General features: G+C 35.4%; 1 protein-coding gene across 1 annotated transcript in view; it reads right to left on the reverse strand.

The window, feature by feature from the left end:
* The window catches only part of mtor (mechanistic target of rapamycin kinase), a 157,762-nt gene that overhangs the window by 27,546 nt on the left and 103,593 nt on the right, over window positions 1-26,623 (reverse strand). The window contains exons 38-53 of the mRNA XM_052603534.1: window positions 26,070-26,187; window positions 22,471-22,668; window positions 21,919-22,019; window positions 19,166-19,262; window positions 18,727-18,825; window positions 17,187-17,309; window positions 14,058-14,240; window positions 12,830-12,964; window positions 12,231-12,405; window positions 11,122-11,257; window positions 9,746-9,893; window positions 9,028-9,150; window positions 6,860-6,942; window positions 6,683-6,755; window positions 6,513-6,587; window positions 4,650-4,785 (exon numbers count right to left, since the gene is read on the reverse strand). Coding sequence (XP_052459494.1) covers window positions 4,650-4,785; window positions 6,513-6,587; window positions 6,683-6,755; window positions 6,860-6,942; window positions 9,028-9,150; window positions 9,746-9,893; window positions 11,122-11,257; window positions 12,231-12,405; window positions 12,830-12,964; window positions 14,058-14,240; window positions 17,187-17,309; window positions 18,727-18,825; window positions 19,166-19,262; window positions 21,919-22,019; window positions 22,471-22,668; window positions 26,070-26,187 — 2,003 coding nt within the window. The remainder of the gene's footprint in view (window positions 1-4,649; window positions 4,786-6,512; window positions 6,588-6,682; window positions 6,756-6,859; window positions 6,943-9,027; window positions 9,151-9,745; window positions 9,894-11,121; window positions 11,258-12,230; window positions 12,406-12,829; window positions 12,965-14,057; window positions 14,241-17,186; window positions 17,310-18,726; window positions 18,826-19,165; window positions 19,263-21,918; window positions 22,020-22,470; window positions 22,669-26,069; window positions 26,188-26,623) is intronic.

A 26,623-nucleotide genomic window follows, 5' to 3' on the forward strand; every position in this document is an offset into this window, starting at 1 on the left:
TTAGTTAGGAACCTAGGTGTGCTATTTGATCGCAATATTTCCTTAGAAAGCCACGTTTCTAGCATTTGTAAAACTGCATTTTTCCATCTCAAAAATATATCTAAATTACGGCCTATGCTCTCAATGTCAAATGCAGAAAGGTTAATCCATGCATTTATGACCTCAAGGTTAGATTATTGTAATGCTTTATTGGGTGGTTGTTCTGCTTAGTAAACATACTAAAGCTAGTCCAAAATGCAGCAGCAAGACTTCTTACTAGAACCAGGAAGTATGACCATATTAGCCCAGTCCTGTCAACACTGAACTGGCTCCCTATCAAACATCGTATATATTTTAAAATATTGCTTATTACTTATAAAGCCCTGAATGGTTTAGCACCTCAGTATTTGAATGAGCTCCTTTTACATTATAATCCTCTACGTCCGCTATGTTCTCAAAACTAAGGCAATTTGATAATACCTAGAATATCAAAATCAACTGCGGGCAGCAGATCCTTTTTCCTATTTGGCGCCTAAACTCTGGAATAACCTACCTAACATTTTTCGGGAGGCAGACACACTCTTGCAGTTTAAATCTAGATTAAAGACCCATCTCTTTAACCTGGCTTACACATAACATACTAATATGCTTTTAATATCCAAATCTGTTAAAGGCTTTTTAGGCTGCATTAATTAGGTAAACCGGAACCGGGAACACTTCCCATAACACCCTATGTATTTGTACATCATTAGAAGAATGGCATCTACGCTAATATTAGTCTGTTTCTCTCTTATTCCGAGGTCACTGTAGCCACCAGATCCAGTCTGTATCCAGATCAGAGGGTCACTGGAGTCACCCGGATCCAGTATGTATCGAGACCAGATGGTGGATCAGCACCTAGAAAGGACCTCTACTACCCTGAAAGACAGCGGAGACCAGGACAACTATAGCCCCAGATACAGATCCCCTATAAAGACCTTGTCTCAGAGGAGCACCAGGACAAGACCACAGGAAATAGATGATTCTTCTGCACAATCTGACTTTGCTGCAACCTGGAATTGAACTGCTGGTTTCGTCTGGTCAGAGCAGAACTGACCCCCCAACTGAACCTGGTTTCAATCAAGATTTTTTCTCCATTATGTCACCAATGGAGTTTTGGTTCCTTGCTGCTGTCGCCTCTGGCTTGCTTAGTTGGAGTCACTTCATTTACAGCGATATCATTAACTTGATTGCAAATAAATGTACAGATACTATTTAAACTATTTATGACATCACTGAATTCAACAATGAACTGCCTTTAACTGTCATTTTGCATTATTGACACACTGTTTTCCAAATAAATGTTGTTCAGTTGCACTATATAAAGCACTATATAAATAAAGGTGACATGACTCCATAATTAATTAATCTAATTAATGCATTAAATTACCAGACCTACTTTTTACAATTACATTCATTACTCCATTACAATGGCCTCCACCCCTCTATTTCTTTAGCACCAGCATTTAAATTTTTGTATTATTATTTTTTTTTACTGCCAGACACCTCTTAAAGACCATGAAAGGGGGACCTCTGCACTCACTATACCGCATAAGAGAGGACTTCTCATTGAGGACTTCTCATAAGTTGATTATAACCACCAAACTGTTTCCTTGTTTGGACAAGGAATGCTGTTAAAATTTCATCACTGTATCATTCTTCAAAATCTGAAAGGAAGTTCCCATAGTGTCAGTTACTGACACAGCATTGAGTAAACTTATGAAATGGAACCCTTTAAAATGCGGTCTAAAAAAGTTTTAGATAGAGTATAGCAAGTGACACTGCAAGTGAACTTTTCCTAAAGTGTATACTCACTGGCCACTTTATTAGGTACAGATGTTCAATTGCTTGGTGTACCAAATTGCTAATCAGCCAATCACATATCAGCAACTAGATGTGGTGAAGACAACTTGCTGAAGTTAAGACCGAGCATCAGAGAAAGGGGATTTAAGTGACTTTGAACCAGGAATGGTTGTTGGTGCCAGAAGGGCTGGTCTAAGTATTTCAAAAACTGCTGATCTACTGGGATTTTCACACACAACCATCTCTAGGCTTTACAGAGAATGGTCCAAAAAAGACTAAATAGTTGTGTGGATGAAAATGCCTAGTTAATGTCAGAGGAGAGTGGGCAGAGATGATAGAAAGGCAACAGTAACTCAAATAACCACTCTTTACAACCAATGAATGCAAAATACCATCTTTGAACACATCAAACCAAACCCTGAAGCAGATAGGCTACAGCAGCAGAAGACTACACCGGGTGCCACTCCTGTCAGCTAAGAACAGGCTACAATTTGCACAGCCTCTCCAAAATTGGACAATAGAATACTGGAAAAATGTTGCCTGATGAGTCTCGATTTCCACTGCGACATTCAGATGATAGGGTCAAAATTTCTCTGAAGCTGTTTAATGCCAGACATACACAGTGTGAATTGTGCTAGTGTAGGGCCTTTGAAATAATTGTTTCATTGGAAGAAATCATGTTAATTGTGGATGCCAATTATTTGGCTAAACATAAGTCAGCAAAAATATATGGTTCATATCCAAGAGTGTGGATATTTAATGGTATTGCAGCTCTTGTAAGCTTGCAGCAAGGATGACACTTTTTTTGTTTCCAAACAAACTGTATTTTTATTACAATAACCAGATATGTTAATGCACAAATAAGATTAATCTTATTAGATTAGACTGTCTCATGCATTCGTTAGCAGGACTTTGGCGCAGATAATGCACTGTGGCTGGGGTAGGGACTCTTTGCTACGAGAAAATAAAATAAAACCATTGTTCAGGTAGCTATCTTGGTGTTTTCTGCATTTCGTGTTTCGTGCGTCATTTGGTACCGGGCCGCACAAGAAAGAATAAATAATTTACATTAAAGCTGCAGTCGGTAACTTTTGGCGCTCGCGTCTAGCGGAAGAACATTGTTGCCGGAGGTACTTCTCTCTGTTTACATCTATGGCGAGTCACGCAGGTACCTACTGTGCTACTCCGCAGCATTGCCGACCCCAACCAGACTAAAATAGTCGGAATATAAACACTTATTATAAGGGTACCGTAGTGATTCAGGATAACACAAAAACACGGCTTGGAAAATGGATTCATGATGTACTCGATCATTATTTATATTTTTTACATTTTCGACACAAAACAACACTGTGGCACAGCCTTCCGCTGACTGGACCAGTAGAGCCGGGAGTGGTGGATTTTTGCGGTATCTTATATTTTTAAGACATGTTTAAACGTCACGGAGTCAGTGAGCGAGAGGATGTTATTCATGTTATGTTGTTGGTGTGATGTTATGAGGACGCTGCTAATAAAGTTGCATAAGAATACACAGTGGATTCATGATTATTACTATATTTACAATATACCATAGTTTTTATGCCAGTCGTATCATTTTATTTTGTTGTATTTATCCGTCACACCTTAAAGCCCGGTCCGTGAAAATATTGTCTGACATTAAACCGGTCCTTGGCGCAAAAAAGGTTGGGGACCGCTGAGCAACGGGATCATGGATACAATTAGCTAATGTAATGTGATCGTTCTCCTTAATGCTCACTGCTCAACAGTTTTAAAAAATATGACGCGACCCCCCCCAAAGAGCTCGCTGACGCCCCCTTGTTGGCCGGGACCCCCCTGTTGGGAACCTATGCTCTATTCATATAGACGCGTTCACTTTGATAGCCATGATCATACAGTAATAGCCAGCTGATTTGGGCTGATTTGCACTCAAACAGATGGTAATCATGCAGATACATTCACATTCATCATAAAACACACTCTCACATATATAAAAACTGTTGAAAAATGAAAGAAACAAAGAAAAAGGCGATCGCTATAAGTTCTGCCTCCATCAGCTGACAGGTGCGTCAGAGCGCATCACAAGTCATCACGAGGGAGCACCAAAATTCAAATATACTATCTTTCGCCTATCTTTCATTGATTTTTCCATGTGGATCGCCTCATTCTGTTTGTGACATTGTAATCTGCAAAATCATGCCGTTTTTTTACTTCCAAGACCCAGTTTCTGACCGTGAGTTATTCGATAATGGACACAAACAGTTCTGTCGCTGAAGAACTGAAACGTAATTAAAGGAATTATGATCTATATTAAAATGTTATTGCTTCGTTTGGCCAAACATGCTCCATGAGATGTCGTTCAGTGGACCCTTACCTTTCTAACTAAACCGGGATTTATAGATGTGGATGTGTTTATGACTCATTATTATGATGGATCTCGTATGTACTGCATTTCTAATGTTCATCTTTTTATGTGTACTGCTTACACAAATGTAGCAAATACAGTCTTTATAAGCTTTCCATTGAAAAACTGCGATCTGTAGTCAATGCTTGAGGCTTGGATCTTTATAATGATACATAGTTTGTCAAGATTAAATTTGTCCCATTTCATTTAATATATTTGTAAACACTGACACGTGCGAGTTTAGGGTTGTTCTGGATGCCCGAGTTCTGGTGCTGGCTAAAAGGTTAAACTAGCAAATTCAAATTGAAAACAAATGAAAGGTGCATTTTTCTCTAAATGCGTGCCCACTATACTGTGGAGATGGCTAGGGCACTTTTTGACACTGATTCAGAAAACTCTTTTGAATAAGAAAAATTTGTGTTCTCACTGTCCATAAGCCTCCAGTTGAGTAATGGATCATAGACAAAAGCCTCCAGTACAGCCATGACACTGTCCCTGTGTTCACGAAGTACCTCCATCACCGTGTGACATGTAATCCGGTAGTTACCATCCAGTCCGGTCACCTGAAAGGAAACAGGATTTCAATAAAATGTTGGTTTGTAAACAGAGATGGAAGGACGAAGTAAACAACAATAACATTATAATATAACATTGTAACATCCTTAAAAACCATTAAAACATCCACAGTGAGTTAATTTCAAAACGTGGGATAGTCTTAGGCTACAGTCTACGTATAAAACAAAACAAAAATCTCCAAGTTCCATATGCAGACTGAAATGAGAACAGTCCAGCATTTACAAATAATTCTTATTACTGTAACTCCGTTATTATTCTTGATTTTTCAAACTGCTAACACTTTGCATTTTTGAATTATGCCTTTACTGTGTGACCAAAAATTGTGAATTGTGACTTTGATCATGCTGGTGCCTCACATATTCCTTGGAAACAGAAGCCGTTCAAGTGTTATTCATGTGATCAGGGGTCCACGGGCATATTTTAGCTCTTTATGATTTTTTTCCCCGTCGATACTAAAACGTGTGAAATACAAAGCCTATTTAACCTATTTAATATTTTTAATGAATAAAAGTTTAGCTTCAAATGGACAACATCACAAATATGGAAACATTTGGAATTTGTCCCAAATAAAAGAGATAAACCCAACCTTACCTTATGTAGGCTTTAAATCGCTTTAAATTATTTTTAATTATTATTATTTATTTTATTTTTTGTTTGTAAAGCATGATTTTACTGTGCTTGATTGGCCAGTCAACTCAACTGACCTGAACCTCACAGAGAATCTATGAGGTATTGTGACCTGGGCTTTAATAATGCACAGGCTGATTGCCCCCATGCCAAGCCGCATTGAAGCAGTAATTCATGCAAAAGGAGCTCCAACCAAGTATTGAGTTCATAATTAAACCTGTTTTGGAGATCTTGAACAGATCTAGAAAATATTTATTTTGAGATACTGAATTTAAATTTCCCTAAGCTGTAAGTCATAACCATCAGAATTAAAACAAAAAACTCTTGAAATATGATAGTTTGTGTGCAATGAATCTAGAGTATAAGAAAGTTTGCTGTTTTGAATTAAATGACAAAAAAATAAAGAACTTTTCCATGAGATACACACAAAAACACACACACACACAGACACACACACACACACACACACACACACATATATATATATATATACACACACACACACACACACATATATATACACACACCTGTGAAGTCAAAACCATTTCAGGTGACTACCTCTTGAAGCTCATCAAGAGAATGCCAAGAGTGTGCAAAGCAGTAATCAAAGCAAAAGGAGGCTACTTTGAAGAACCTAGAATATGACATTTTCACTTGTTTCACACTTTTTTGTTATGTATATAATTCCACATGTGTTAATTCATAGTTTTGATGCCTTCAGTGTGAATCTACAATTTTCATAGTCATGAAAATAAAGAAAACTCTTTGAATGGGATGGTGTGTCCAAACTTTTGGTCTGTACTGTATATATATATATATATATATATATATATATATATATATATATATATATATATATACACACACACACACACACACACACACACACACACACACACGTATAAAAAATTTTTTTCACTAAGTAGAAATGTTTTACTTCTATTATTATTCAAACAAGGAACATTATTTACATGAGACTAACACCAAGGCAAACAAACATATTTGGTATCACTGCTTTTCCCAGTATATGGAAAAGTTACTAGTTAAGGCAAGGTGAAAAACATTTAAGGCTTCAACACCATCTTACCTCCATGGCATTGGTTAACATCCGGGTTAATCTAAAAGGTATTTTCTCAGGGAATTTCTCTCTGGTCATTGCAACCTTAAATATATACAGAAAAAAAACTGATGTAAACAAACAAAACAACTGTATGTTGATAATTTTTGTTGTTTATAACAATAATAAAAAAATCCTACCTCAAAACAATCCCCAAAATCAATATGCAGTATCTTTCCACTGAGCCTGTCCAACATCAGATTGGAAGGATGTCTGTGGTTAGAGGAAAAAAAGATTATGCAAGATCAAATTTATGAATGAATAAACTAGTTTGATAAGTGTTTATAAAAAAGCAATTATTCCATCTTAGTTTGTACCTGTCCCCAAGCCCTAAGATATAGCCAACCATGGACATGACAGCTAGTGAGCGGGTATAGTTGGTCCTCCTATCAAACCAAACCTGTATGAAGAGTAAGCAATTTTTATTTCATTAATTAAAATAATAAAATAATGAAAAAGTAATCAATTAAAACTTTGAGGTTCTTGAAGAAAAAGCACAATATCATAAAATGTTTAATCAGAGCAACTGAAGAAAATCTGCAATGTTAAGCCAAAGACTTGAAAGATGACCTGATGAAAGGTCAAATTTCAATGCAGTGTGTAAGAAGAACACTAGACAAGTATGGCCTACATGTTGAGACATCTTGATGAATACCACTCTTAATCAAGAACAACAAAAGGCAGACTTGAACTTGATAAAATTCATTTGTGTAGACCAGTGGAACAGTGGAATGTTTTATGGAGTGATGTTACCAAACTGGATCTTTTTGGACCAATGAATCAGCGGTATGTGTGCTGAAAAATGTTCACAGTGGTGAATGTGAAAACGGCGACCTGGAAGCTTTTTCAGGCGATGAATGGGCCAAAACAGTAGTAGAGAGGTGACAGAAGCTTCTAAGCCACTTACAGACATCGTTTATTGGTGATTTTAAAGAATAAAAGATTCTGCACACAATTTGAGTTTTGGGGGGTTGAATAATTTTGAACAAATGACTAGAGCCAATTTGAATTTCATCATGATTCATCAGTATTCCATTCTCAGAATCACTCAAAAGTGTATTAAAAAACTTTCTCTAATACTTTACTGATGCCTTTGTTAAATTGTTTTCATAAAATTTTGTTCGTCGCAGCAAAATGCCTTGCAGGTCAAAGGGGTTGGATAAATTTGATTGGGCTGGGACTCGATTAAAAAAATTAATCTAATTAATTAGAGGCTTTGTAATTAATTAATCGAAATGAATCGCATTTTAATCGCAGATAAATATTTGACCTGGGAACAGTGAGAAGTAATTTTTTTTCACATGGATTTATAGTATACCATTGAATAATGACTGAATACATAAGCTTAAGCAACAAAATATTGTTTATTTTTGTTCAACCAAGTCTAGCAGACCAGTGCAATTTTTGCCATGAAGTGTGACAATAGCATATTTAGAAATAATTTAGAAATAGTACATTTCAGAAATTCAGGAAGCTTATAGGTGCTGGAACCTTCTGTAAAGTGTTTTTTTAAGTAAAACTCAATACTGTCAATTACATTCAGAACATTGGAAACACTGACTATTAGAACACATCTCTCTGTTGCTTCAGAGGAAATAACATACTAAGTCCAACTCTTAATAACCTTGGCCAAAACAATAACGAGTTCAACATAAACTGTTGCACCAACAAAATAATACATAGTTCAACATAAAGTGTAAAGTCCACGCTAGCTGCTATATGTTTTGCGTTGAGGTGATCCTTGAGGCTCGATGTGCTGCAGTGATATGCGAACGCTAGTTGGTGCTTCAGTATAATCGGTCCGCCGAAACTCATCCAGTGAGAAACGTTCCGCGGCGCAAAAATAAGTTATTAAAAATGCGGGAATTTTTCTTTTTCTGTAATTAATTCATCCGGCCCTAATATATATATATATATATATATATATATATATATATATATATATATATATATATATATATACACACATACATACATACATATATAGTTTATATATTGTTGTTATAAAAGTGTGGTATTCTTTGATAGAGGGGTTGGCAACCATTGGGGTATGAAGAGCCATTTTTAAGTTTTATGATTAACCACTGTCCACCCCCAGCCCCTTTAAACAGAGTACATAATCATTTTTAAATGTTCAGATAAAAAAAATATTTCTGGAACATATTTAGTTAATAATGCACCAGCCTTTTGAAGTTTAATAATCACATTAGATTGTATCATGTGTCTGCATTTTTGTCCCCAAATTTAAGTCCTCTCAAAATTTTAATTAAGATGTTTGATATACAATTGAACGTATTTAGGACATAGTGCTAATAGTGCACAGTGCATAAGTGCTCCTAAACACATTTTACAATTCGCCCACATCTATTTGAGCCCTGAGATGAATTGACTTGAATGGACTTTGATGAGAAAGAAAGACTATGAGCTTCATATACAATTTTTTTTTTGATGTGAATGAAAGATGAAGATGATGATGATTGCAAACCTCTGAGCTGGGACTCTTAAGCCAGAGCAGTTTGGCCAGGTCATCTCCTGCTGTATTGTTCACTGCATGCTCAAACACCTCTACCTTCTCCATGAGAGTCAAGTGATCATAGTCAGGTGCCATCTACAATAAATTACACAGTTTTTGTCAACACTTAATTGAATGGGTTATTTAGGAGATCAATTTTACTTTAAAATTTCTTCAAGTCCTCCCACACCATCCTCAGTTAGTTTTGTTGAGCACATGACATAATTTACTTGTAGGAACATAATAGGATATGACATGACGAAGGGGTAATGACATTCTTAGTCATGGCCATGAGATCCTATGTTAAGGTACATTCACATACATTCTTTTCATGTGGGAATCTAGGATAATCAATATGATATATAAAAAAATGTTAACAACAATAACAAAAATGATCACTGATTTAAAATGCTTATATATAATATATAAAAAATAATGTAATGTAGTATAATAAAACAATATAATACAACCTTGACTCAAATGCCACATTGACTCTGTCATTCTTAATCCAAAATAAAATGTAAAATTTATAATCTCACAGCCATGACACAATCACATTTTTGCAAATTAATATTTTGTGGAGTTCACTATTATATACTAAAGACATACATTTTATTTCTAGGTAAAAATTTTCAGTTTTGACTGACTAATGGCAAACAGGAAGCTGTATTTGACAGGTTTGAGACGTTACCCTAAGCATGATGCGATGTTCAATGTTGAGTAAGATCTTCTTCTTTTCTCTGTAGTCTCGAATCAGTGCATGCAGCGTGTCACAGTGAGGAACCCAGCCGATCAGACCAGAGTTGGTGGAGAGGGGGATCACAGCATAGCGCTGAATACTGTTCAAAGGCATATTCAGAACAGGAAACCAATTCAAAACATGAGCAACAAATATTAGAGCATTACATTTTGAATCAGTTTGGAATAAACACTGCAATTAGACTATTCTCATGCCCAGTGTGTATGAGAGCATTGTATATCCTCCTCCACAAATATTAGAATCCTTGGATTATAAAACATCAATTAAAATCTTGACAATTCTAGAACAAATTAATGTAAAATCAAAATATTTTCCCCTAAAATGTGTTCCTGGAAATTCTTATCTAACTGATGGAACAGGTTGAGGATAAAGAAATGGCTACAAGAAATTAGCTCAGTCTTAGAGTAACTAGTAGATGAGTTAGGGAAGTAATGCAACATTTTAATTACATTTTGCTAAAATGAATGAAATTACTCGAATAAAGATTAGTTCATTTTGCTGAACGAGACTCAAAGGTCTGAGTCAGTTAAATGATCCGAACTCCCTATCACTACAGCTTTCATTGGACAAGGCCCGCCCATGAAGCCATTTGACCGACATGTCAAACAACCAATCACAGTTTTTTTCATTAATCATTACGATTTGAGGTGTGGAAATGTCGCTACAATAACAGACCGGTGTGTAAAACGCTCAAGACTTATTTTAAAGATTCTATGCTGCGGACTTTCAATATTTGACATACTTTTGAAAATCCAGCGTTTAGTTGATCCTGATAAATGTTCGTCATCACAGCTGTAAACATGGTGGCTTTCTTCTTTCGCGAGGGGGTTTGGCGCCACAGTATATTTGTTTCCAGGTGGCACATTAAAAACGTAACACACACGTCTCGCAGAAATTCTGTAGAATTCAACCAATCCAATGACGACTTTGACACTCCTGAAGTGTTTCCACTTTTGTGTCCCATACAACAAACTTTAAGCCAACGGTCTGTGGGTGTGACATATGAGTCTGCTACAATACCAGCTGTGCCAGTAATTAAAACATTCTAAATACTGGCTGATATACCAGCCACGGTGATACTGTATATTGGTTACTATTACTAATTACTTCTTGTGTCAAACATTCTGAATCTATTAGGCATTGATTCCACTCATCAGAAAAACAAAATCATCTTCTTAAGTAATTTAAGAAAATATACACAATATATCAATATATTATTTACTTTAGCTATGTCTTGTTTGAATGATATTCAAATTTCAGATTGACACTTTCTGAGATTCTCTGATGTTTCAATACAAGAGGCTTGCCTCAAGTTCTTGCGCAGGGAGGCTGGGTCATTAGCCAGTAGAGTGTTCACTAGGCCAAAAAGCTGCATGACCCTCTCGTCTTGCCGTAAATCCTCATGACCCTTCAGCAAGAACATGAATTCATGACCATTGCTACCTGCAGGATGCAAAAAAGAACAGAACAGAACAGAGAAAGCTTTGTCTCACCATATCAACTGTCATACAAACATTCACATTTACAACCAAGATTACAACACATGTTTGTATGGAAAAAAGATAATAAAATTAAATCTTGCACTCATGAAAACAACCCTTTTCACAAACTAGAACAGAGATGCCTACACCAGGACTTGTGGGCCCAGAGAAAAAAAAGAAACATCATAAACTGTATATCCTCATTTTTCAATCTTTTTGCCTTTTTTTTTTATTTAAGTCTGTTGTTCCTTTTCATTAGTGTTGTCGGTACCAATATTTCAGGATTCGGTAGCAATACCAGTGAAAATCCACGGTTCTCTATACCAATTTCGGTACCAAAGCAAAACACAAAAACATTTTTACTATACTTTAATTTAATCCAAACTGTATACTCTAATACTCTAACACTCTAACACGTATTTTAGATTCAAAATTAATTTAAAAGCATCTGGTGTTTAAAAATCTAAAACAGAATACCAGCGTTAATTTCAATCCAACATCCAAATTAAAACATTTAATAATATTCATAACAGTGTTTCCAACAGCCTTGCACTCTATCTGTGGCTGCATATATATGCAAATTATTTCTCTTCCAGAAGGAGGTGCTTGTAGAGCTGGAGAGATACAGTGATATAAAAACAATCATGCTGGTTTTTTTTTGACTGTGACAGGTGCAGTGCTCATGTTTATTCAACGAAGTCAAAGCCTTTTGAAAAATCTATTTGTGGCTGTCAGTTTTGATATTGTGGCGGGCACAACAAATAAATAATAAATAAGTATGGGAAACACAAAAAAACTAATTGCTAGAAATCTTTCATTTGATTTGCGTGTCTGTACCACTAGTAAAACCTGGTACCCCCCAAAAAAATTGTTGTACCTACTTGAAGTACCGGGTCTTTTGACAATTCTTTTGCTCATTTTTATTTGGCTCTTACCCATGATGGTGAGTTTGCGTGGCCGCTGTTTGGAGGTGATGACCTGCAATGAGGGAGCAATAGACTGAATACGTATAATCGACTGATTGGGGTCATATGTTCCGGGCACGGCCAACTCCAGATCACGACACATGAGTAGTTTAGGCGAGACGTACTGAAGCTCAAGGGAAGTAAGCTGTGGACAAAGAAATATGCATGAATACATAATTTTATGAAACATTACTTGATTATATCCTAGTATAAGTGGTTATTTTTAAAAGTGCACTCCTTTTCACAGCCGATATCATATCAACACTGTCAGATATTTATAACAACAAAATATAATCTGGTAATATTAAAGTCAGTCTTCATCCTGAAAATATTCTTTCCATAATTAACCTGCTATGAATTTAACACACATGCCTCTTGGGAGTTTGATTGCTTTTACCATTGTAAAATTTTGCTAAAATTTTCTGTTCCCAATTGTAGTTGCCTGAAATTTCGGATTTCTTAATTTGAAAAACAATATTAACATTTAGGACATCATAATTTATGATACTGCTGCAGGCTCATGTAAGTGATCTAATGACTATTGTAAGCAAGAAACGCTACTGGCAGACCTGTGGCAGCTGTTTGGAGATCCTGCGGAACACGTGGTAGTAAAGGTCCCAGGCCTGTGTCAGGTCCTTCACGTTACCTGATCTCATGTACTTTCTGCACCAATCCTGCGCCTCCATCAGGTCTCGGCCATAAGCCTGAAACCACAGCCACAGTTATAAAATGGAAAGTTAGCTCTAGTCACCATTATTTATATACCCTTTTACACAAAAGAGATTGTTTTAAAGCATCTGCACAGGAAAATAACAGAATCAGTAACTTTTCATCAAACTTAAAGGTTTTCCCAGAGACATGCATAGCTTAATAAACCATAAATTATGCCTCTTATTGACATATATAATAGAAAAACCCACGAAAGATGTATGTTATTTAAAAAAAAAAAAAAAAAAAAAAAATCACAGTTTTAAACATATTTTGGTCTAATGTTTGAAATATGATTCTTTATAAAATAGCTATAAGCATTACGAACGTTTTTCCTGTAAATGCGTTTTGCAAAGTGATGCAGGATGACACACTGATTATTCATTATTCACTTCCATATTTATTGTGTGCAAGATTATAGATTGCAAAATTTGCAGTTTAAGAAAAACTGGTAGCACTTTATTTTACCGTCCTTTTCCTTATCTACATACTATGTACTTATTATAGTAATTACAATAACTATGTAATAACTAGGTACTAACCCTGAACCTACCCCTAAACCTAAACCTACCCCATGTAGTTACCTTTTATTACCAGAACTTTCTTAGATAAATACTCTAAGTACATTATAAGTACATGTAAGTACACGTGCTGTAAAATGGAGTGCAACCGAAAAACTTTCATAAAATTTGTTTTAAAAATGGTACTGTTGTGGTTTTAAAATATCAAGCATCTCTACATTTAAAATTTAATACCACTTTCTTGAGGATTACCAAAACACTTTTACATCTATTTTACTTCAATGTACAAATGATTATTTAAGTTTCATTATCGAAATAAACAAATAAAGCTTTTAGTAACTAAATCCACTTCACTAATTACTCTTTAACAGCAATTCTTGTAGCCTGTGGGACATAATCATTGCTATTAAGATGTTATATGCGTAACATGAAAAATATAATGAAATATTACCTGACATAAACACAAAATATAAGCAGCCATGTGTTATTTCTCTAATATCTTTTGACATCTGTATTCAGTGTTAACCTTCAATCCTCAAATCATCAAAACATTGAGTTACAAACTTACCTGATTGAAGGATGTTTCTTTCAGTGTTTGCGGCCCTCTCTCCATCATGGCATGAAGGGGCTCCAGGACGGCAAACATTCCCTTGACATTCCGCTCTCCAAAGTACAGACGTGATGCCTCCTCCAGTCCTTCGTGCCACATTTCATGCCACAGAATAGCCACCCTGATCAGCTCCTCACTTACCTAATCTCAGACAGAAAAAGTTATATATATATATATATATATATATATATATATATATATATATATATATATATATATATATATATATATATATATATGGTGCTTCTACTTGAATACATTTATCGTTTGGCAGATGTTTTGGAAAATAACTGACCCTTTCCTAAACCTTGCCTTAGTGACTGGTAGCTGTCACTGTTACTATGAAAGACCAACTTTTGCTCCTTTAGGGTCTCATCCTCAGAAGGATCTGTGTTTTTAAGTTAACGGTAATGGGACTGAAATGTTTCTTAAATTTTTACTTTGTTTTGCAAGTTGGACTAGTGTGCAAAACTTTTTTTTCCTAAAGAAGTTATGGTAACACTTTCTACGAAGCCCATTATAAAGAATCATTCACACCAACTACGATAACTATAAAGATAACTATATTAGCGTCCACACCAGCAGACGATATCATCTGTTTTTTTATTTTATTTTATTAATTTTTTTAAGTGCACATACTTATGCTGCTTTAAATTCTCGCGGGTATAGCAGGATTGATTCTGATTGGCTGTCAATGTTTTTATCGTTCATCAGCTGGAAAAAAATTGTTTTGAAAGATTATTGTTCTGATTTCAACAAATTAGGTTCTCTGTGCCTTTACATTATAGCTGTGGTGTGGACTCTGCTATTTTTTAATACTGAGAACTATATCTTTATAGTTATTGACCTTGCTGTGAATAGGCCTTAAGTAAGTTCACCCAAATATTTAAATTATGTCACTTACTCACCCTTACGTCGTTCCAAACCCGTAATCCCTCCGTTCATCTTTGGAACACAGTTTAAGATATTTTATATTTAGTCCGAGAGCTTAGTGTCCCTCCATTGAAAATGAATGTACGGTATACTGTCCGTGTCCAGAAAAGTAATAAAAACATCATCAAAGTAGTCCATGTGACATCACTGCTGTGACTGTTGACTTACGACGCTGCTGATGTGTTTTCTGATGCACCGAATAACAAAGGTAACACGTCAGCAGCGTCATACGTCAGCAGCGCCACTGCAGTGTTGTGAACGCGCTGTAAAAGACAATGCTGAAGTTGTAGTTTTTGTTATTTTTGGACCAAAATGTATTTTTGATGCTTCAACAAATTCTAACTGACCCTCTGATGTCACATGGACTACTTTGATGATGTTTTTATTTCCTTGCTGGACAGTATACCGTACATATGTTTTCAGTGGATGGACAGAAAGCTCTCAGGCTAAATCTAAAATATCTTAAACTGTGTTCCAAAGATGAACGGAGATCTTACGGGTTTGGAATGACATGAGGGTGAGTCATTATTGACATAATTTTAATATTTTGGTGAACTAACCCTTTAAGAGTATTAAGGCATTATAATGAACGCATAATGTATTATATATATATATATATATTTTTTATATATATATATAAAAAAAACATATGTTGCATCATCTAATGAGTAATCATAACAACAGTTTTAATTCATTATAATATTTACTTATTTGTGGTCCACTTAAAGACCACTTAATAATAATAACAACAACAAAAGTAATAGTAAAAATAATATTTTTTTCTTAAACAGCCATAAAATCAGATTACTTATCAGATTAATGTTTTATATGGTACATTTGATTTTAATTATATTTATTGTAATTTCAGTCATATTAACAACTTTATTTATTGTAATATCAGTAAGATTTAAGACTTACAATCCATTATAAATGAAGTGCATTTAACATGGTGTTTATTGCATGTTATAAATAATCATAAATGTTATAACCACTAATAAGTACGTTTTAAAATGCATTATAATTGTTGTTATGATTATTATGAGATGAAATAACATAAGTTTTTTATAATGCATTATGCATTTATTATAATGGCTTAATAATACCCTTATAATGTGTTAAAAAAATGTGCTTCATAGAATGTGTTACTGAAGTTACTTTTAAAACACAGTAAAATGTTATTACTGGTGCATTTATAATACACGTATACACAAACTTTTAGTTTGGTTCTCTTGTTTCTTTTGTTCGGAACAAAAAAATAAAACATTACATTTAGCTTTTGTCCTGGGTTTTGCTTAGCATTTACACTTAGCCATTTTTAACACAAACCTGAAGATACAAAACAAAAGGTGTAAGGATAAGGTCAAAACCACCAGCTTCTTTGGCGTATATATTTTATATTAGAGATTACCAAACATTCAAAACACTGCTCTGTGCTCAACTAAATGTGCTCATTGTGTGTGCGTGTGTGTACATATGGTGGTATTTATTTTTATTTTTTTACCATCTGAAAACTCACAAAGACCTTATAAAATGTTTAAAAGAGTCAAAACAGTATCGTATCAAACATTCCTTAGCTGTACACACAAATTAAGATCTGCTGCAAGAAGACGGTGATTCCAACACCTTTAGCACATTGTAATGGGTTTTGATTTGTTTAGATGTCTTTGGTCTGTGTTGTGTTCATATATCAGTCAAACCACACCCTATAAAGGCAAGTCTTAAGGTTGACTGTTTGACATACAATAATGGTTTGTATGGCCTTTTCACACTTATTCAATGAACAGCACTAATAAGAGCAATCACTCCAGAGTTTGCTTTAATTGTACCAAACCTGCCAAGTGTGAACATACCCATAGTTAGACAAGGTACCCTAGAGAAGAAATGTTCAGTATTTTTCCTTTTATAAATCTTGCCCTAATTCCCTATTAAACATGTAGAACATCACTAATCCATCATTACTCCTTTATGACCACAGAAATCGTACTGTTTATGGAAATCTCGTTTATCTTATAGCACGTTGTGTAAAGCTTGTCTGAGCGAGCAAAAGCAACTTAATCAAGGTTATTTGTTTCCATGACTATAAAATAATACGGCCAATATGTACCTAATAAAACATTTACTTTAAGGACATTCAAACTGATTGTGTACTCGTACCATAATGGCTTGCTGTACCAGTGTGTTGCAGTGTTCACACATGTTCTTCAAGATCTTGTTTGCTGCATTGTGGCGGGCAGTGGTGGTGGATTTGGAGGCCACAGTCAGAGGATAAATCAAAGCCTTTAAGAATGAAAACACAAATCATGAATATCAAAGTGCTACTAAAGAAGGAATCACAGGTTATGGCGCTATAAGTCTGGATACATCTAGTATTCTTTTTCATGACTAGTAAAAAAAAAAAAAAAAAGTAATTGATCTTTCATTCTCTATTATTGCAGTCAGCGGGTGTTGCATTGCTTCAGTCCAAAATAAGTTAAATAAAAAGTGCTCATCCATAAAAAAAGTCTCACATGGCTCCGGGGGGTGAAAAAAGGTCTTCTATAGTGAATCGATGCAAGTAGAATATCCATATTCAAAATGTAATAATCACTTGAATTTAGCTTGCGATCACTGTTGTAATTGAAGCAGTTCTGAGGGAGTGACATATGAGATCAGCTTTGCGCATGCACCTCTCAGAAGTGACGCAAGCAGCAACGCAGTGGGCAGATTTAAACATAACAATGGTCAAGAATAAGAATTAGATTTGTAAAGCAGAAGGTCAGAGGATCTCAAAATAAACCAAGAGGAGAGGGGTTTTCGTTTGCTAAAGTATAGAAACATTTAGTCGTTTGCTCCCTTTTACAAACGTTGGTTTTCACAAGACTCACTGGCGCATGCACAGAGCTGACCTCATAACTCTCACAACTGCTTCTGTGTAAAACTGTTGGACAAAGCTAGATTCAAGCAATTATTATGTTTTGTATATGGATATTTTTCTTAGAAAAACACTCCAATTCACTACAGGAGGCCTTTGTTCACCCCCCGGAGAGACACTTTTTTTATGGATGGGTGCTTTTTATTTAACTTTCTTTGGACTGAAGCAATGCAACAGAGCTTGAAAGATCAAAGACAATTTTTTATATAACTCCGACTGGATTCGTCTGAAAGAAGAAAGTAATATACACCTAGGATGCCTCGGGGTGAGTAAAACATAGCCTTATTAAAATTTTTGGGTGAATTAACCCTTTAAGGAATTCCATTTGAAGTTATATCCTTCAGACCCTGGTTTGGACCCACAAGCTATGGGTAAGTTTAGAGAAAACAAAGAACAGTTATCTTTGATTTATGGAAGGCTACAAACAGCTTCTTCCCCCTCCACAAATATATTTTGTGAGGAATGGGAGCGAGAATGAAGAGTGAAGTGGTATCTCTTAGGAGGTCTGGCAGAGTGGTTTGAAAGATATTTATAAACAATCTATCAATACATCTTATACTTTGACACTCTGATTTTACATACTCTTTGAACAAAGCTCAACATGAATTCCTCAAATTTTATAAAACAGCCAAGGAGCTGTTATTGCTGATGTGGAAGAGGACTAATTTTCCTACTGTTGAACTATGGTTTGAGGAACTGACATTTATCTCAAATCTGAAACAACCTCTTGAAAGGCAGAATATAACAACTTGAACATTACTATTATTTTTTTTTTACATATACCTGGGGGTGGTAGCGGCCAATGTCAGTGAGTAGCTGGTGAATAAGACGTCCCACCAGTGCACGTGGGGTATCGATCCGAGCTATTAGTTGAGGAATCACCTGATTGAAAGGAAGAAGTGGGTATATGGGTTTTTTGTTTTTTTCAGTGATTTCAAGTGAAATTGTGCTATGTACAGTTTATAGCGATACAATTTGTTTTTGGTCAGTATAAAAAAAGTGAAAACATCCTTAAACCAACATACATTTGTTTGGGAAGCTTAATTGTGTAGGATAATAAGACTTCATGAATCTACAGATCTAACTAAATAAAATCTGGTAAAACCATGTAAAATTTTTCCCATCTGCTGCCAGTGGAAACAGATTTCAAATAATTAACTTGTGACTATTTCAGTTGGAATCGAGACCCTGCTTATGCACAGACAGCTGGAAATGGTCTTACCTGTAACCATGTGTCTATCTGAATGGTCTTAATACCCTCGACTAGAGCTTCATTCACCTCGGGCCAGTGGCCATAATCAAACCACAAAGTCAGGACTCTAAATGTAAAGGAACAAATACACAATGAAAAATTATTTGATGAATTACATGTATGTCCAGTATATTTCAATAGTTTTTCGTTTGCACAGTGCTGTACAGAAGAGGGTTACAAAATAATTTTTATTAATTTAATTTTAATTAATAAAAATAAATTCACATGATCTTCACAACATGTGCAAATTAAGAAACTCATTGCAAATAGCACTGAACACAACGGAAATGTTTCATGGAAACACAAAAAAGTGTCAGACCCTTCTCGGATTTGCTTATTGTGCAGTGGCTACTGGTCAGTGGAGTGGTTGGTGATTGCATAAATAAGCTGAATAATTACATGATTAACTTAGAAATGTTACTATATAAGATGGCTAACTTTAATATCCAAGGTTAATGAAAATAAATTTGCAATGCTTCATTAATTGTTTCTTAATTTGCATGTGTTGTGAGGATTTGCAGCGCGTTTCTTAATTTGCATGCGTTGTAAGGATTTGTAGCGCGTTTCTTAATTTGCATGTGTTGAGGATTTGCAGCGCATTTCTTAATTTGCATGTGTTGTGAGGGTTTGCAGTGCGTTTCTTAACTTGTTGAATGTGTTGTGAGGATTTGCAGCGGTTTTAATTTGCATGTGTTGTGAGGATTTGCAGCACTTTTAATTTGCATGTGTTTTGGGGATTAGCAAATTTTTTCTTCATTTGTTGGCGTTTTTTTTTTTTTTTTTAATTTGCATGTGTTTTCTTAAGTTGCAGCATGTTTAGTTTTCTTGGCCACCGTAATGAAGAGAGTCAGGATTTAGATTCCATAAAAGGACAACACTGTTCTGGACACTTTAAGAGTGACTAATGGTTTTTGTGCCCAGAGTCTCTATTTTACATTTTTTTAGGAACACAGAATTATCTTTTATTGTTTTGCAATTGTTATCACAATAAGAGTATCGATTACCACAAGGCTCAGTGCTAGGACTGCTGCTTAACATGTAACCCTTAGGAGATATCATTAAGGAACATGATGTTAACTTTCATTGCTAAGCTGATGAGTCTCAGCTCTATTTGATGGCTTTATTGGATGGTTGCTCTGTATGCTTTGATCATACAGATAAGAGCAATACATCAATTGAATCTGTACACAGACAAAGGCTGCAGACAGCACACCTTGTTTTTTTTTACTTCATCACTACATCTGACTGATTTATTTAAAACAAGCAAAAAACAGTAAACTTCCACTACTGTCTGTTCATCCATAAACAGTGAATAATCCATTTGCACACTGAAATATTTTTTATGCACTTTACTGTCCATTGCAATAGTGTAAATTATGTTCATAGTCCTGCCTATAGTGTACATACAATTTACATAATCCATCTGTATAGTATGTTCTAGGGGTGACCCCGAATAGTCGACGAAACGATGCTTTTATTTGAGGAGCCTGATTTGACTACCAATCTTACAATCGAATATTATACTATTATAATGAGAAGACCATGACACTAAAACTCTGTGAATTTTTTGAGTTTAGCTACCATGTTTCTGCACACTGTTTCGTGAAAAACACATCGACAAAAGGAGTTTGCATTCAGAGCCCTGCAGATGAACATTCATGTGCATTCGGGCCCTTTTTGAAAATAGCCTATAAGTCTTAACATTAACGTTATGTTGTATAAATAAAGCATATTCTATATGAAATGATGAGTTGAATACCATTGATTAAAAACTTGCTATTAAATGCGTCACTCTACTGGTCACCTTCAGCACAGGCAGCTCAAAACAGAAATGCAGAACATTAACTGCTAACATTTTAGACTAACGTTGTAATATTATAATACTATTGTTTTAAGTGTTATCTATTTTTCACCCCGTTTATATCTGCAAGCTGTTCATTACACATTTTCCCTGTGTGTTAACATCAGTAATTATGTTAGTCGAATGTCTGACTTGACTCTTCTGTTTGTATGTATTTTTCCCCGCCCCCAATCATATGATTAGAAAATTCCTATTCTACTATGAAAATCCTTAGTCGGGGACACCCTAGTTTGTTCATAGTACACCTGTCTGAATATCATGCTAATAGTATTTAAAATCTGTAAACTATGTCCAGAATACTTATCTATTCTGTATAGTTATTGCACATATTGTGTGTATATATATATATATATATATATATATATATATATATATATACTGTTTAATTCCTATTCTGAGGTCACTGTAGCCATAAGGACCCAGTCCATATCCAGACCAGATGGTGGATCAGCAACTGGAGATGACCTCTACAGCCCTGAATGTCAGCAAATACCGTCAACCAGATGTGCACTGAATCATCAATTATCTTGCATCATTGACTAAATATTTTCCAGTTTGACCCTGTAAAGATGCTTTGTCACAAATCAGTGTTGTATAAAGTGATATTTATACATATAAATATGGCTCGACTTGACTCGAGCTGATATTACTCAGCTCTCTGTTGCTCCACACAAGATTAAACTGTAAATTATCGCTTCAGGCCATCTGCCATATGTGGGTTCATGAGTGTTGTGAAGTGACATGTCCGCATGTTGTGAAAACATGTTTTAAAATGAGCTCTAAACAGACTCAAAAATATATCTATATGTTAAATATTGAAATACAGTTTTACTGTTGTCTATATTACTTGGTGCTCTCTTACCTTAATGTGTCCTGTAAATTATTTCCACGTGAGAGTGAAATAGATCTGAAAAATCCCTGCACTGCAGGCACTGTGTACAGAAGTAGAGTCTTGGACAAATCCTGCAGCATAGAAAACATTTTACTATAAACATTACATGACTGTAAAAATTATTTCATACATAAATCCACATTATTTCCTTCGCATGCACTTTTAAGCATGCTGTCTGTGCCAACTTCATGTTTTATTTGACTTCAAGATTTTTGGACGGAATGTCACTGCATTTACTGTTTATATGCCCAAATGTTATTTTACATTATTTAACATACCGTGCAATTTTCGGTTTTAAACTGTTAAAAGAACCTTGTTAATAGCAACTATCTGCAGATTTGTTCAAATGGGAAAGTAAACATATTGGAAGATCAAAAATGCTAACTCCATTTTACCAATTTAAACCTGTTACTTGTTTTAGAATTTTTTTGAAATTGCAGTAAAAGTAAATGTTGGTGTAGCTTCACACACAGCTTCCAAGAATAATTCAGTGTTGATGGCTGGCTTTGGTTTGTTTCTCACTTCATTGACTTTCTTCTGTCCAGGGGAGGGTACAGGGCTGTGCTCTGTGCTGTCCGCCTCACTGTCACTGTTACTGGCTTCACTGTTGGCACTGGCACCGCTTGCGTGTCGTAGTTTCTTTTTCTCATCACGGCCCTGGTTCTGGTGCTTGTAGTGCAGCACTGCCTCAAAGTTCATTACTGCCCAAGCATGCCAGGCCTGCAGAGGCAATATGATTTATCTTATTTTTTGGTAACACTGAAAACAACAGCACAGATCCAAAAGCACAACTTTAAAGGTCCCGTTTTTTCGTGCTTTTTTGAAGCTTTGATTGTGTTTACAGTGTGCAATATAACATGTGTTCATGTTTCGTGTGTAAAAAAAAAACAGTATTTTTCACACAAATTCACCTATCTCTATACAGCTGTTTTCGCTGTCATAAAAACGGGCTTATGACTTCCTTGTTCTATGAAGTCCCTCCTTCAGAAATACGTAACGAGTTCTGATTGTGTCAGGGTTCCTATGTTGTGATTCGATTCGACAGCAGCTGAGCGCACGCTGCCCTCCTGGAAACGCGATTGGGCTAGTTTTGAGAAGCAAATGGGCAGGATTTGTTTTGAAAACCTGGCAATCCTGATCTGAACGCACGTGCTGGAGATGTACTTATAATCACAGGAGCGTTTCTCCTGACGAGATGCGCATGAAAATCGCATTCAATTTTTTTGCACAGCCCTAACATCTAGTTAACAAAGCTACACAGCATTTCCCTTTGTGTAATAAGTTACAGAAACTGTTAAACGCACCAACTTTATAAAATACACTTACTGATTGTGGTCCATAAACAACGCCTTCTCTAGACAAAGAGGGAACTGCTCAATCTCTCAAGAATAATCTTTGTGCGAATCCGGCATTAAACTGATTGAGACTGAGGAAGCTGTCCTCAGCAAAATGTGCTGCACATAGCTTTACATGTGGATTATAATTTTCGGGAACCGAGTTAAACAGAAATTGTAACCATTAATCTCTAAGTACAGCGTCCCTGGGAAGCCCAAACAAAGGTGATTGGACTCCGAGATGAAAATAACAGCGTTAACAAGCGCAACTCTTCCTCTTCTCCGTTGAGGACCACATGACCACACCCCCTTTTTTGTGTATTCATGTGGGCAGAGTTTAGTCAAAAAACTGTTTTAGGGACTTCATTACTGCAGGAAGTTTAAAACATGGGATCACGAAGAACGGGACCTTTAATGGAAATTAACTGTCACCTGCATAGAAACAAGTGCAGGATAAATAACATGAATTCCAGCTATATGCTCCTAATTAAACGCAGTCATCAGTGAATCTAACAAATTCTAAAGAACATAAAAAAATAATAAAAAATAAAAAATATAAAAGCTCCTTGGCCCGATTTACAAAGAACATGTTTTTGCTTCGAAAAGCATTAGTTGCAGGCAGTGAATGGTTATAATTTGTGAGACATGAATGCAATGTTTAAACATATCCATTTAGCACATTTCATTCTGTGTGAGCAGCCTCCTTTCTCTGTTTGCAATTAACACGTTTTTACTTAAAAGTAATTATAATCATTTAAGTGATGCTGGTCAAACCCTGAATAAAAAAAAAAATGTTTCTGTAGGATTTACTTTGCATCTTATTACTGAAGCCACGGCCCACAAAAAAACTTTTGCGCTCCATTAAAAATCTGAAGATGAAGAGGAATTTCATCAAACTCAAAACACAAATCATTTCAACAAAGGAATTGCTTTAGCAGAAGAATATGTTGTGAAAGCCCAGTATAGTGCATAAACAGTTACTGATTATTCACAATGTAACAAAGGAAAGGACCATACATGGGACCGTACATTGAGGAGTCTATAGCATCTGCCCCTAACTTAAGTATTCCACTGCTGACATTAGCCAGGACACTAGGAAAAAGCTAACAAATCTTATGTATGTGACTCTACTACAAAAAGATTAAATTCCGAAATTTGCCATCAACTTTCATTGTATATGCCTCACTGTAACCAAGTTTATATATATATATATATATATATATATATATATATATATATATATATATATATATATATATATAAACATTATTGTTGTTATTTTGTAAACATGGAATATTCCTATAAGTTGCTTATTTTTAATCTTTAATATATTATTTAAAATAATATATACATTTTGTTGCAATACTGCATCCATATTCTTGCACTACTGCACATCGCACACCCAAATATAAACCAAACATGATTTAAAATGATAATTACATATAATTTCATTTTCAACTTGTGAATAGTAATGTACACTCAGTGATTAAATTAAATTGAAATATTTAAAAATGGTGTCCTATACTAATTTAAATCTACTGGTAAAATCAGGCAACTGTAATGTGACTTTTAAAAATTTCTGAAATTTATAATTTTCCTTTTTTTATGGACTATCCTTTTAAGTAATTGTGGCTTGCTTGATTCAATGAAGAAAATTACTTGCTTTGACTTTGACTTCATAAGTAGTGACTAGAGAACTGACACAGACTTGAACTGGACGACTCTACAATTACTTCATTATAACAATTACTAAAAAATAAGAACAGAAGTGCCTGGTGCGGTGGGAGTGGTGCTATATCAATGCTGCCATAAATTCACATACCACTGTGTAAATTAATACAAAAACCTGAAACTAAATAATTCTACTGTTTGCTCAGTTGTTGAGCCTTTTTTCACAAATCAGAAATTTAACTACATGCACTACATACCATGGTATTTTTCCTCAGATCTCTTCTGATGAATTAGAGCCTGTATTGTTAAAAGTGTTATATAAATAAAGGTGCTTCTCAAAACTGTTTGCAGGCTTCCTTGTGAACCAGCTTCAGAAGAAGCTTCATTCTGGGAGGACGGCTGTGCAAACTTACTTGTTGCAGTGTGTGGCCTGTGGTCTAAGGCAGCACTGACAAGCTGACTTTCCACTTCTGCAACCTCTAAAGCAATGCCTCCAGCACTCATATGTCTGTTTTTGAAGCAAGCTTCTGCACCTGAAGCACAGCACTTGACCTGACTTCTTCGATCGACCCTTGGGAGGCCTGTTCCAAGTGGAACGCATCTTGGAAAACCTCTGTATGACCATGACCACTCTACTGCAACTCAGTTTCAGGGTGTTACCCATCTTCTTATAACCTAGGCCATCTTTGTGCAGAGCTACAATTCTTAAATCATCACAGAGTTCTTTGCCATGAGGTGCCATGTTGAGCATCCAGTGGTCAGTATGAGAGAATTGTAATCAAAGTACCAAATCTTAACAGCTCTATAACAAGATACACAAATTTGTCTGATCCTGTCAAGCAGACTAAAACATGAACATGTCGAATAGGAATAGGACATTTTAGGACTTTTGTTGCTAGCTATTTTTACAATAAAGGCTGTGTGTTAAGTTATTTTCAGAGGACAGTAAATCTATACTGCTATACAGGCAGCACATTGACTACTCTAAAATATATCCAAGTTTCTTTTCTATAGTATTGTCCCTTGAGATGATATACTAAAATGGTTGCTGCAATGTGAGGGGTGTAGTCACTTTTGTGAGATAAAGTATATTTGAAGTTTGTGAATTTAACATACCTTGTACCAGTTGCAATCATGCTCTTTTGAGTGACTGTAATACTGCAAAACCTTAGGGATGGTACTTTCATTGATACCCTGAAGGCTGAGCTGCCACTCCCCCAGCTTTAGGAAACACCTGTACAGGGGAGAAACAAGTAAAAAATAAAATTTAATAAGGCAATTTTTGACAAGCTCTGTACCACACAGCATTTCTATTATAGTCATTAAAAAATTACACATGTAGATCTTATCAACTCCCATTCCTGACAGTCAGTGTTCTACCCAACATGAAGTCTTCTATTGTGTATCGTTTAAAATACGCATGATCTGGAATTGGATATATTTCTCCAAGGGTTTTCATGTAATCACCACCAAACTTGATCAACATGACCTCAAGACACTGAGGATGTCAAATTTAGAAGGTATTTTCCATCTCTCAAACAGTTTGGCCGTGGCAAGGTGATGAATTTATGGCAAAAAAAAAAAAAAAAAAAAAGGTTACCGAAAAGGGTTTCTCTACCAACAAAAGAGGAGGAACAAACAAAATTAAAAAAACTATGCCAATTAGAAAA

This window comes from Carassius gibelio, chromosome A8 (genome assembly GCF_023724105.1).
Source record: "Carassius gibelio isolate Cgi1373 ecotype wild population from Czech Republic chromosome A8, carGib1.2-hapl.c, whole genome shotgun sequence".
NCBI lineage: Eukaryota > Metazoa > Chordata > Actinopteri > Cypriniformes > Cyprinidae > Carassius > Carassius gibelio.